The 13496-nt window shown below is 39.9% G+C and overlaps 1 protein-coding gene across 1 annotated transcript; it reads right to left on the reverse strand.

Moving 5' to 3' along the window:
• Positions 1 to 186: 186 nt before the first annotated feature.
• On the reverse strand, positions 187 to 10721 carry LOC119729137 (transmembrane protein 196-like). The gene is made up of 5 exons (XM_038201661.1): positions 10363 to 10721; positions 6112 to 6424; positions 3919 to 3975; positions 2389 to 2691; positions 187 to 2020 (listed from the first exon to the last, which is right to left on the reverse strand). The coding sequence occupies exons 2-5, from the start codon at positions 6382 to 6384 to the stop codon at positions 1943 to 1945; spliced, it is 711 nt and encodes a 236-aa protein (XP_038057589.1). The 5' UTR covers positions 6385 to 6424; positions 10363 to 10721; the 3' UTR covers positions 187 to 1942.
• Positions 10722 to 13496: the final 2775 nt, after the last annotated feature.

Consider the following 13496-nt stretch of genomic DNA (forward strand, 5'->3'; position numbering starts at 1 on the left):
CAAGCACAATGCGTTGAATAATTCACTAGTACCAGTAACTCACGAAAATGTAACGTGAGTAACCGATTTTGTGCGTCTTGTTTATCATACATAACACATTTTTCTGGATGACATCTTTGGTGCTTAGGTAGGTCTAGGTCTACTCTATCTACCATGGGGATAACAGTTATTAAACCTTTTTAGTAAGGTAATTACAGCCCAAGGAAACTCAAAAGTACATCAAAAATGTAACGTGAGTAACCGTGGAATTGCCCATGGGCAAATTCACCTCTCGGTATACGGAATTTACTCAGAGTTGAAGAATTCCAGTCATAAAATTCTATGAAGTTATTTTTCGATTTGTAAAAAAAATCCTTTGTGTACTACATCTGGTTTACGTAGATGGTTCAAAACAATGCGGTACCCAACACTTTCATGCAGATTTTGAGCAATAAAGCCTTTTAAAAACAAAACTAACGTTTATAAACGTACAAATGATACGATACGGGTTTTAACAATCTCATTCCCAGGGTACGTGTCAAGCAGTAGGCCTACCCTCCCATCACTACCTGCTCTCTCAGGCTTGGGGCGACTTTTCGCGACTGTGACCAAAAACATGTTTGTGACGTCAAATTGAATACCAGAAACATGTTTACACATGCGCACAAAAACGCTGAACCAAAAACAGTGTCAAAAAGTTGTAAACAAACATGGAGGAGGGTGTAAATGGGATGGCAATTCTTGTTCAGACATTTTATTACAGGCCACTTAAAATGTACAAACAAACGTATTAAAAATAAATATTACAAGCCTATTTTTCCCAACACTGTTTTGTAAAAAATTATGTCGTGTATTTACCTTTCCGACATCTTGAATGTATTCCGAAACCGACCATTGGCCTTTGTTCGGTTTTGGTCGGAACAGTGACGTCATTCCAGTCAACCGAAGTCACGAAAACGCTCAACCAATGACCAAAGCCAAAACACATGTTTCTGGTCACGGTCTCGAAAACACGGCCTGGTATTGGATCATTTGCATATCCAACAATTTTGGATTCGTATGCAAATGAGGAATAGTCTGATGCCTGCCTATGCTTTACATCAGCGTTTGTTTTTGTATGTGGTGTCTGGGCCTGGGGTGAAAACAGAATAAATTCGTTCCAGCGTGAGTTATGCAGTATCACATTTCATATTAATATGAGCAAATTGGAAAGGAAAGGATTATTTTTGGGAAGGTGTGTACGTACGGTACGTTACTATTGGAAACGAGGTTGAAAATAAAGAAAGCCTTGGGGACGAGGTTGGGGTTTTAACGTAAGCACATTACACACTAGCCGCATTGAATGTTTGTAATTGTAATGACGGTTCCTGTACATTAGTGTTAACTGGGAGGGCTACCCTTATAAAATATGGTTTTAATTATATAGGTATTACTGGAATAATTGAATATTTCCTTTAAGTCTTCAGCCACGATTTCAATGTTCTGTGTACAATTATAAAACTATCTCCTTTATCAAGTATACTTAATCTGCTTGTTTAACTACATGTACTTTACAACAAGTCTGCACGTTTAAGTGTCTATATTTTTAGACTGAGTCTCACAAATACATCAACTTTTTACAAAATGTCAAAAGAATTATTTACAATGTGTTTTTTTGATATCTGAAATGAGTTTGAAAACCGTACCTTCAAAGACGGAACCATTTTCTGGACAAGAGTGTATGAGATAATTTTTAACATACATGTACTATGTTAAATACAGATCAGGAACTTGAAGTTCTTGTAAATCTATTTTTATTTCAGCCATTTTGTTATGGAATACATGTACTGTGGAAAGCTCTTCTCTATCGATTTCAAACCTCCATTACCAGTTGTTAAATAAATACCTACTATTATTGTCAACAGGGCCCGTTTTTGAATCTAATAGAAATGTTTACCGGGGCTGATATAATCTCCTTTTCCTTTCAAATCCTGTGGTACCTTCCAGCTCGAGTTCGCTCCTTCTCAATCCGGTCCAGCACTTTCTTTTCTTGTTCTTTTTGCTGTAAAAGAAGTTGCACAAGAGGCGCAGAATGATTAGTGCTCAAATTTAAAGCACAATTGAAAATGTCTATACAAATTCGCATCGTACTGCATACAATGTGGCCTGTAGCATCAATTTCTGCAGGTAACTGCGCATACCGTCATAATCCGTCATTCTTTTGTTTCTGTCCATGACTCACAAAGCGGGGCGTGTAAAGAGGGGACAGAACAATGGAGGTGAAGAGTAAGGGAAGAATATACTTTTTAGATTTAAGTAAACTTGCTAAATTGCTTCAAAAAAAAGTGTAATATTTCTACTTTTTGTCAAGAAAAAGTATTAAAAGTGCCCTCATTCTTTCAAACGTGGCCATTCTACTAGTCTCCTTACCTGTTTGAGTTGTTTTTGTCTCTCTGCAATCATCTCCTCCTTGGACAAGACCCGCCGCCTGCCCCTTATCTTCTGCTCCTTCTTGAGCTGCCAGGCGATCAGGCTGCTCGCGATGGCCGACAGCACGCTGAAGGCGCAGGCTACAGCAGTAGTAGACAGCGCCACCATGACCAGAGAGTCCATGGAGTCCTTCATGAAGGTCTGACCGTCCGTGGTGTGGTTGACCAGGCCCAGGCGAAGCAGCTGGATGCTGACGATGCAGGCGATCAGGCTGACCACCGAGGAAGCAGTGAAGCACAGAATCTGTCGAGGAGATAACAGGACGAATTTAAGCGCACCTTCACATTCCAACCTTCACAGGGCGTCTCATATTCAGAATTTGGCACCATTATCTCAACATAATCTGATGTTCCAATTGAAGTCACCAACTTCCGCCATAACAGTGAACCTGTAGAACATAGGCCCTATACCTTTTTTTAATTAAATGTATAAATATGTTGATTAAACGAAAATTACAACAGATTGTTTAAATGTATCATGTTTAAATAATTCCTATACTTTAGGCCGATGTGATGGGTGAACAGTGAAGACGGGTTTCCGTCCACATTCAACATGGTTGGACGACCAGTGCGTGGTGTCAGTGTGTTTGTACGGCGTGCAATGACCGGTTAATGGAAATCAGTAGTTGCGACAGAAAACGTTCGAAAAATGTCCTTTTTTTTGGAAATAATACCTCGTGAAAGGTCAAAAACGCGTCGACAGGTACACGCCGGTCAAACAAATACACGGGATAAGAGCTCCAAAATGCGAACCATATCTGTTCCCTGTTGGGGTTGTTTGACAACATTAGACTCCGTTTCAAAACATAATCATTTATCATTTAAAGATAATTGTATGTGCAAATAATTCCTTCTGTATATACGTAACTAATAATACCATCACAGTTATCCTATAGCCAGCATGCCCATCAGCTTCCGGCATGTTGAACTTATAAAAGCAGATCCTGAAAGACTATTTTGGAGTCTCTCCTCCTGCGGTCTTTTCGAAAGGTCCGTAGGTATAACACAACCGTTCATACTTTAAAAACAAATGCAAATTGCAATCATACTCACTTTAAGCTCCTACTTTAGCGTTCACGGTACAAAAATAATGTCCCGAAGGAATAACAAGTGTTTATGTCCCAAGTCGGGTGTGGCGTAATAATTCGATGATAACGGGCATCTGACGCGACATGAAAGCATTTTTGAATATGGATTAAGGAAACACTTGTCTGACAGAAATCTCAGAATGCAGAATAAATCCCTCGAAGGCAATAAAGCAGTGAGTGGAGCATGCATAGGTCTACTTTTTGTCCGTTGAAAGAGAAAAGAAGGTAAGTCATTAAAATTTAACAAGCAGGCTGCAGGCTTGTTCTTCCATTTCCGTCCGTGTCCCAACGCATACGCAATCCAGTCAAGCTTCAAAATTAATACCAACGCTTTGGGTATTTCTAAATTGAAGTTTCAAAAGTACACTGATGATACGACTTACCCCGTACGCAGTCTTGCTCTTCGCTGAAGCGATGCCAAATCCACCACATACAACAACCTACAATTATGATCAATTAAAACATATTTTAATTGTTTTAGAAAATGGTCATTGTATTTTGTGTAGCCTGTTTTAAGCCGTCACTGCTGTTTTTGAAATGTGCCGTCACTGTTTTTGTGGCCCAGTTTGTTCCCTTCTTAATTAGCAGGTCTTTGGGAAATGGGAAGAAAAACGTTCACTTTTGACAAAATAATTGATAACCCAACAAGAAATTGAAGGCTTAAAAATGCTACACAGTGTGAAATACATCCGTTTAAATAATACACATGTAGCTCATTACATCATACAAAATCCCGACTAAATGAGATGTGAGTTGAGTTTAACAGTTTGAAAGTGCATGCATCAGTAAGAGTGCACATGAACCCTTTTCACCTATTTATATCTAATCCAGTGTGTCATCGCGAACTTGTATGGTTCGCGAAAACCAATCAAATATTTATTGCACTGCCGGGGTAATAATAGAGTTCATCAATAAGTTACATTTTGTGCGACTCTATAGCAAAATGTCGTTTTAGGCTGTTGCAGCTGTTTACATGGGCGTCGCGAGGGGGGGGGGGGGGGGGGGGCAAGGGGGGCGCTCCCCCCCCCCCCAGAAAAGCCCCCAAAAAAGGAAGGGAAAAAAGAAAAGAAAAAGAGGCGCGAGTCATATTGGTGTAAATTTCATATTGGTGTAAATTTAATGGGGGGGGGGAATGTCCCTGTCCCCCTCTAAAACTGATAAATCAAGAATATGTTGAGAAGTACAGGATTTTTGGGGGAAAATATGTTTTGCATCCCTCTAGAAAAAAATACTGGCGACGCACATGGCTGTATACCGTCGATGTGGACAATGGGATGCAATGTAATCCGCATGGACATTTTTACACCTTTTTTTGCAATCATGTTCCTTTTTCACACGTCCCATATCAAATTTTAAAGTGTGATGAAAGAACAGAACACTAGCATTGCTATCTTGGCACAACCTTCTCCAAGAATAAGAAACGGGGAAATAAAATGACACATTTGTATCCTATTTGAAATTTTCAAGGGTATTTTGGTGCAGTTTAATTTTTATGTTAATACAAATTTACATATGCATGAGCAAAAGTGTGATCTCATTTCAGGCATGAAACCTTAATGTTACAGCTATTTCACATATCAAATGTATATATTTCATATATACATTTTCTTTTCTTTGGTGATTCGTCGTTGTGGCAGTAAGCCAATAAGCAAATTTTTCTCACAAATGTTTTCAATGAGCAAATTTGTTGGGTTCAAAATTTGAACAGAAAACCCCTAAACTGAAAAGTGTCTTCCTGTAGTGATATCACAGCAACAGCTCTTATTGTTGTCCAGAAAAGCATGGAAATGTTTACATGTTTAAAGAAGTGCACTTTCGAATAAAATTAACCAAAATAGTTTTCACACATTTTATGAGGAGTAGAAAGTTGCACAAAATATGTTCCTCAGAAAAATTCCTGTCATGAACCCTATAATCACTGTCAGCAAAATGCAGTATTACTACTCGCTTTTGCATTTGGTAACTTAATTTTAAATGTTGTGAAACAGCATCATCAGAAAGGTATTAAGAAATTACGCTTTTAAAATCCGAGCACCCTACGTGCTATAATTTTGGACATCTTGAACTTATCTTTAACCAATAATTGTCCTCGAATAAGCTTGTAGAATATTATCTCAGAACATTTGAGCTAAAAAGCGTATAGTCTCGGGAAGATAACGGCCCATTATTAGTCCTTATATTCAAAGGGTAGGGTTCATTTTAAAAAAATTTAAAAAAAAAAGTTATTATTGTAATTTGAATTTTTACAACTGCACTCATAATCCAGAAACTATTGAATGTGTGGAATTTTTCAACAATATAACTGTGCCAGAAACTAAAGTTGGGGGAGAAGCGTCTGACATTAAAATTCAAAGAGCTTTATCAAACCTGAAACTGAATGTTTGAGCTATTTTTGATCTGAATTTATCTGTTGAAATTCTTCAAATGCCGAGAACAAATAATACGAAATGATATCGAGTATGAAAAGGATTAATCCTGATTGTTAATTTATATGCATAATGCACATAAATTATTTTCATTATGGTGTCAATTTAACACCATAAGGTATCGGGATTCAAGTCACTGATTACACTTACACAACTGCCACTCCAGATGGGCGCCACGGTGTAGGCCAGCCAGATTGGCGACTGGCCAAAGAGGACGATGCCAGCAGCCGAGCAGATCCCCCCAAGCACGAAGTGGGGAAGGGCCAGTCCCACCAGCACAGCAGTGATGACACGCATGCTAGTGGTCTTTTCCTCCTTGGCTGATGGGGGCTGGAGGTCCGGCTCACCGTCGGCATTGGCCGTCGGTTCTGGCATGGGAGGACGCTCGGCTCTGGAGGCGCACTTTTCCGCTGCTGCTGTCATTGTCGTGGGTTTGGCTTGTTTCTGATGGACTTTTGAGATGCTGTAGGAGATAAAAAATTATTCTAAATATTATCCAATCAACAAAGTTGTAGTTGAGCACTGGCGGATTTAGGGGTGGGGAGGCCTCTCCCTCCCCCCCCCCTCCCCGGGCCGGCGAAAAACGACCCCCCCCCCCCCCCCCCCCCCCCCCCCCCCCCCCGGTGGGAGTAATCTCATGTAAATCTGAATTAAGAAGTCAATTCACAAGTCCAGTTACAAGTAACAATTTGATGTGTTATTAACAAAGGAATGCATTTATCACATGTATACATAATTATGTAGCTAGTGGGACTGGATGATTTAATCTGTGATTGACACGTGGTGACTTATTATGATTCATTACAAGTTACTCGACAACAACACCTCCAATCAACAGTCTAGAAAACGGTTATAGTAGGCCAGCCAAATGTGGAAAAGTCCTCTAGAAAAAAAAGTCACGGCAGTTTTTGGTAATGGCTGGCATCCATGCTAGATTGAACCATAACAAGATGTGGGTGGATGCCACTCTTAGTTTTGGCCCTAAATATACATAACTTGCATAAATCGTTAATTCGCTGTGTAAATATATTTATCTCCATATTTGGGTATATTTTTGTATTTTTTGAAGAGGATGTGTAGGTAGAGTCACCGAAATATATATATTACCAGGCAGGTATTAACGATTTATGCAAATTAGGCATATGTAGGGTCAAAATTAAGGACGGCATCCACCTACATTTTCTTCCCCATCCCATATGACTGAATGATCGGACACTTGCCTGCTATTACCGAAAAAAAAATGCCGTCGAAAGTGTAAAATTCCACTTTGGCTGGTCCACTATTAGGAATCAACTTCGTTCCTATGGTGTCGAGCAGTACGCTTCCGCCATTACTTGCTCGCTCAGCCTGGTATTGGATTATTTGCATTACTGAGCAAATTAGGAATAGTCTGGTGCCTTGCTGTACTTTAAATCGGTGTTTGTTTCTGTATGTGGTGCCTGGGGTAAAAACGGAATCAATCCGTGGTGGCAGAGATCCGAAACACGATTTTCTTCAAATTTAAAATGTAACAATCTCATCCAGCAACATTCAGCGTCACATTACATATTACATTTATATGAAAAATGGAAAAGGGGGATTGTTGTTGAGGTGGATGTGACCGTAATAATTAACAATGCACGTTAAAATATGTAATACACGTTGGAAATAAAAACACCAAGTACACCAAAATCATGATTACCGGCTTTGCTGCATCGAATCAGGATACAGGAAGCAAGTTTCCCACCCAGGGGTTTCTAATGGAAACGAGGTTGAAAATAAAGTAACCCCAGGAGACGAGGTTGGGGAGTGCTTTAGGTAAGACACTCAGTGAAATGATTCGACAACTCTGGAAACACGTGATCACTATAATTATGTCCGATACAAAGGTCTCCATTGCCTAACTAAGCACCAATCTGCCACGTGCAAAGCACAGAAAAAAGTCTCATCAGCGCAATAAATCCGATTAAGCTTAAATTAATGGTTGATGTTAACTGGTCTCTCTATAGTTTTGTGGGTGACGTAAGAAATTTATTCTGTGATGTGTCCTTTCATGACAACCGTACTTTTCATTTCTCGTAAATGTAATTGACTGGGCTTTATTTGATTTTCCACTTCTCTGACCTGCCTTAGTCTACACGATATTATTATGCGTGGCTGCACAAGCTACTTATTCTCCGACGTGACTTCAATGCTCTCTACTGATGCGTGTTTTGTACGGTTGTTCTGGGGAGCGAAAAAAAGTCCCGTTTTTCAATTATCAAATGTCAAACCTTTCATAATTTGATTTTAATTGACAGTGCTGACTTTCTTTTCACGACAGTGACAAGCTTTGTCAAACAATATAACTCTATTTCTCCCAAGAAAATAAATGAAAAGGATATCCAGACGATAATTTTCCCCAGGTTAACTCAATTAAAATATCTACGTAGAACGTTAATAGGAAGGATCACTGTACATCTAAATTATTGGTAGTCGGTACTGAACAATAGTGTTATGAATGACATAATAATTTGCGGATAATGTCGGTAATAATTAGGCCTATATGTTGGTTCACTTTGCGTCCTTTGCGCCAAATCAAAATTAGTCATGCAAATTTTCTGCATAATGTACGGCAACCCAACAAACACACAGCTTTTTGCCATCATTGTGATGTATGCAAAAGCATACATGTACATCATACAGAATTAATATATCGTACAACTACTAAATTCTCATGTGATTGGAATTGTAATTATATTATCAAACATTCGACGTAAACGATTCGATTTTTTAAATGAATCAAAATTGTTATTGTGTGACATGTCCTTGGCAATTATGCAGCTACATCCATGTGCGCATACAATTGAATTATCTATCCACACGTATTTCTACAGCGCTGTTCTCTTTTATCAGTTAATTGCTTGACACCTAATAGCATTCCCATAGACACACACGCGCGACCCCGTGTCAAATTCAGTCGATAACAGCCGTAGGGAACAAAAATTACATGGCGGATAGTAACCCAGCGAGTGTGAGAAGAGGAGTTCGTTCTGTTATTAAAAAAGGTTCGGTTTATTTTTTGGGTCGATGTCAGAAAATAAATTCAATTCAAATTCTGCACCATTACTATAGTCACTGCCCATTAGTGTTCAATCTCAAGGCTCGTGAGCTCGGGCTGTACGTACGTGTTCATGATTATTCGATCTCAATATATTTCATCATCATGGTGAGAATGTTTTTCTCATGATGGTGTCCCTATAAACGCTTTGATGAAAAAAATTATGGTGATCGACTGCAACTTAATCACATAAAACAAAATCACATAAAACGGGACGAGATTATAATGATATTCGATCGCTGTCTACATGTAAGAGAGTGAACTTAACCACTCGAAAAGAATTGTCCAACATGGTTCTTTTAAAGAGGGAAAGTTCATCTTTTAGATGACCCATAGCGAAGAACTACTTTAATTAATTAACAGTGAAACTCGATCCCACTCTTTTTAAAGAGCCACATGGCGACAACTCTTTTCGAGTGGTTTCTTACTCTCTTACATTAGGGAGAGCATTTTAACAGAGAGCATTTTAACAGAGAGCAAATATACCTATAATATGTTCTTATACATGAAGATGCAATTACATAATATCCTTCTGCCCACATTCATGTTAAATTGGGATCAATTGGGATAATCCGAAACCTGGGAGACATATTTATAAGTCTAAAATTGCTGTTACTATAGTTACCATAGTAAGATTACCAAAAATTGAATATTCTTTATAAGCAATTCCCCGTCTTTCTACTACTGCAGGAAAAACATGGAGTAAACCAATTTCAAGAACCACAGAGGATTTTTTTCTCAGCCACTGTCGGACTATGGAACAAACTGCCTGCTTCGTGATCATTTGTGAACTCTCCAAGCCTTGAGGAATTTATTAGAAAATCAACCCAAAATTGAAAATGCATTCTCCGTGCGAGTGAAGGGTCAACGTTGGTTTTTGATGTGGTGGTGTGATACTCGCGACGGAACCACAATGAGATGAGACTGAGAGAGAAATGTTCTATACTGATGCTAGTGTACGCTTACAGAGCATTTTATTTCGTATAACACCATAGACCAATGAATGACCATATAAGACGACTATATCTAGACTGATATAAGCGACTATCCATTTTGAAGTAAATACCAGAGACAGTACTTGTGGTCGTGTCTACAACATCTAAACCAACCATACGTGTATTGCTATCTTCAGGAGACAGCAGACGCAATTCACTATAGTCCATCTGACGCAAGCACTTGATATTACTTTTTGGAATAGTCAGTACTACAAGGCTAGAAGACCGCAACACTGATACCTTCAGTAAATGGCTGCCGCAATTAATTGCATCGCACTGAAATACAACATGCTTTGTTTTGATAACCCTGATGAGAATTGTACGTACCTGTCAAGCTGTCAAGAACACGCACAGGCCAAAACTCGTGCTCTTGTTGGTGTTGGAGATTCTAATAATAGTATGGGTCTATCATAAATGATTCTCCAAGAACAACTCAGCATCAGTTCTGTACATCAGCTAACCTTCACAGTATACTGGCATTGATGTACACTGCATGGGGAGCAACGAGTATAACGCGCTGTGCAGCGTTGTGTGGTGCATCACCGGTGATGCAGCCGAGCTGATGGTATTCTTATGAGTTCGACCGGGAAAGGTTAGATGTCGCCGCGTGTCCGCGCAAATCCTGCTCTGCACATAATGATCCGGCGCAGTGTGCTTTCGTGTTTCCGCCGGTCGTCGGCAGAGTAGCGAGTGAGCGAAAGCAATGGCGGCGACGGCGAGGCGCTAGGCTAGCGGGCCTGACAACTCACCCGGTTCGAGTTGTCGACGACTCTTACATTTTCGTGCAAAATCGAAAGCATCATCTCACGGTGATATGATACCGATAGAAGTGTGAATGTGATCGCAACGATGAGATTGATGATGATGATAGAAAGTGAAGATGGCGATAATAACAATCTCGTTGGTGGGAACTGCATGTGAAACAAAACATGCTCCTGAGATGGCTGAATTACAGCTCGAGTGTCATAGCGCATAATTAAGCCTTATACAAAATCTATCAAAATGGCTATTATACTAACTGTTATACCTCAGTAGCATCAAACAAACTTGCGAAAGTATACGCCGCGTTCATATGAATCCAGTATATTTCTGCTATAGCGAATTGCGAAAAAATGAACTTGTCATTGGCCAATGAACTTTATATCAATAGGGCCTAAATTTACTACATGTATATACAAAAATTAGTTCAAGATTGAGTGGCTACACATCTCGATAAGTTTTCAATGGTAAAAACATTGGTTTCTTTATAGCGGCTGCATGGTAGGCCTATATTTCATGCTCAAAATGTAAGGTGGCTCAAATTCGCCAAAATTCTACATTCGAGTGTCATGGGTCACTGTACAAAAATGTTCGACCAAGAATGTCCATATCAGTTCAAAGTCGACGATATGGGGCACCGTTCAGCAAAAAAAGTACAAACAAACGCCGTCATCAAAATGGCAACGTAGACCTCGATGTACAAAGTGGCGGGAACGCTGTTCAGTCATACACAGAACAGTCGTGTGGGAGTTTCTAGCAATAATCATGGGAGCGCATGTAGCGCAGGTGTGCCCTTCACATTGCTTACAGCGTAAGATGAGCATCCTATTATCATTTCTCTAATGTTGTCTCCAATCATCAACACTTCGTATGTACCCACAGACGTACACGTCGACACAACTTTCAACTTGGATCTATTTGTAGGTGCAATGTCGTATACGTTATCCTTTATTTATACTCATGTTTTCCCCTTGAAATAACCGACCTCCAACATCTCACAAATACAGCATCGACAATTGAACTTTCGCTCGTACCCCCCCCCCCCCCCCCGCCCCCGCCTTGCAAACAGGGCGCTGGGACACGCTGATGAGCTTCACAGTATCTTGTTAAGAAAGTGTGGGTGGCATTCTGGGTAATTTATCATGACCTATGTATAAAGACATCCGGCTGCAGCTGTTTAAGACCGCTGTTTAAGACCGCGGTTGGCGCAAATGCTATCCGAAAACCTTCTCATAGAAATGTACACATTCTGTACCGGATGTAATTTGTTTTTCATTGTGGACCATGTGGACACATTTTGAGCATCGCATAATATGCAATTTGACCCTTCGTGAATTCGAAACGGAGCCCGAGCAAGTGAAGTCTGAGTATCACCCGTTATCCACGGAGCCAACTCCTGAAACGTCTGATATGTCTAGACATGCAGATTTATGCAAACCGCGCGCAAGCAAATCGGAAAAATCGTGACGTCATTTCATTCCCAAATCAGGACTAAACTGTGATTTTGTCAATTCGAATACAGTGTTTTGTAATACAAAAACAGCCGGCCGGGCGCGCATTTGCGTAACATGATACAGAACGCCGTAAACAGTTTTTTTTTAATCTTATGACGCGCAACGGCTGAATGACCGAAGACCCGATATAGAAAGCGCCCGCTGATTGGTCAAAATCTAGGAGGTCAAGAGGCGGGGTCTTGCCTAATTAATCAACAAATCTGTCCATACATGGACTAGAGCAAGCTTTGATGGGAATTCAAAATTTACAAAACAGATAAGTTTTGTAGATTTTCCGACATTATTACGGTTTTCAACGAAAATACACATTTATGAATGGGAATGAAAGAGTTTCAAACCTTGCAGGGTCGTGGCCGTGATGACTTGCAGGTCACAGGTCACAGAAAATCTATCCAATCAGAGCGTAAATTCATCAGGCTATCCCAGCGTCCTGTTTGCAGGGCGGGGGTACGAGCGAACGACCAACTTCGAACTCAAACTGTCGTCAGAGGGCGGCACATAGGCCTAACTGTTCGGCCAACAATTTTCAGTTCTCTTTTTTTTCCCAGCCATACCATTCCAACAAGAGATCTAGAAATGTTTAATCATATTTCACGAGTACATATTTTAACGAGGTTAGTAAACGGTTCTTTGCTTTTTTTCAGACTCAGTCAAAACTCAAAAGTCATGAGACTATAATTTCATAGTTTTTCACTTAAGATAATATAGAAAAGTGGGGAAAGGATTACAAAAATTGACGGACTACAATACAATATAATTTACTTCACAAGTGTATTAAACCATGGGTTTTGGTTGCTTTTAACAGCTACTCTTATTTATTTCATATTACAAAGTATTAAGCCAAAAAAAAATAATAATAATCGGTCTCCGGTCAGACCGAAGTTCCGGAATTGATGCGGCGACGCGGTTTTTTGTTGTTTTTTTAAGCTTGAATTGTACAGACAAGGTGGGTACTTTGCTTTTTTGTGCCCTCATTATACATTGGTGTTGTCTCCATAATTTGCCTTGGTGCCCTTTATCATTTGCCTTGGTGCAATTTCCCCATTCCTTGGTGCTCCTTGGTACAAAAATTTGAGGAGGTGCGGCAATAGAGGGCGCTGTTGTAGCTTCCGTGTTAATTTGAAGAAAGAAAAAAAGGTTGACGCGCATGGTTAAAATCGACGCGCGCGCTGACCAGAGACCGGAGTA

Source organism: Patiria miniata, unplaced genomic scaffold (genome assembly GCF_015706575.1).
Source record: "Patiria miniata isolate m_02_andy unplaced genomic scaffold, ASM1570657v1 HiC_scaffold_20, whole genome shotgun sequence".
Taxonomy (NCBI): Eukaryota; Metazoa; Echinodermata; class Asteroidea; order Valvatida; family Asterinidae; genus Patiria; species Patiria miniata.

What these genes read in the sequence shown, in the direction of transcription:
- LOC119729137 (XM_038201661.1), bottom strand. Translation starts at nt 6,384, where the DNA reads ATGACAGCAGCAGCGGAAAAGTGCGCCTCCAGAGCCGAGCGTCCTCCC. An exon ending in CCATCTGGAGTGGCAGTTGT is followed by an intron (nt 3,976 to 6,111) that starts GTAAGTGTAATC and finishes TCATAATTGTAG; the next exon opens with GTTGTTGTATGTGGTGGATT. An exon ending in AGAGCAAGACTGCGTACGGG is followed by an intron (nt 2,692 to 3,918) that starts GTAAGTCGTATC and finishes TCTCCTCGACAG; the next exon opens with ATTCTGTGCTTCACTGCTTC.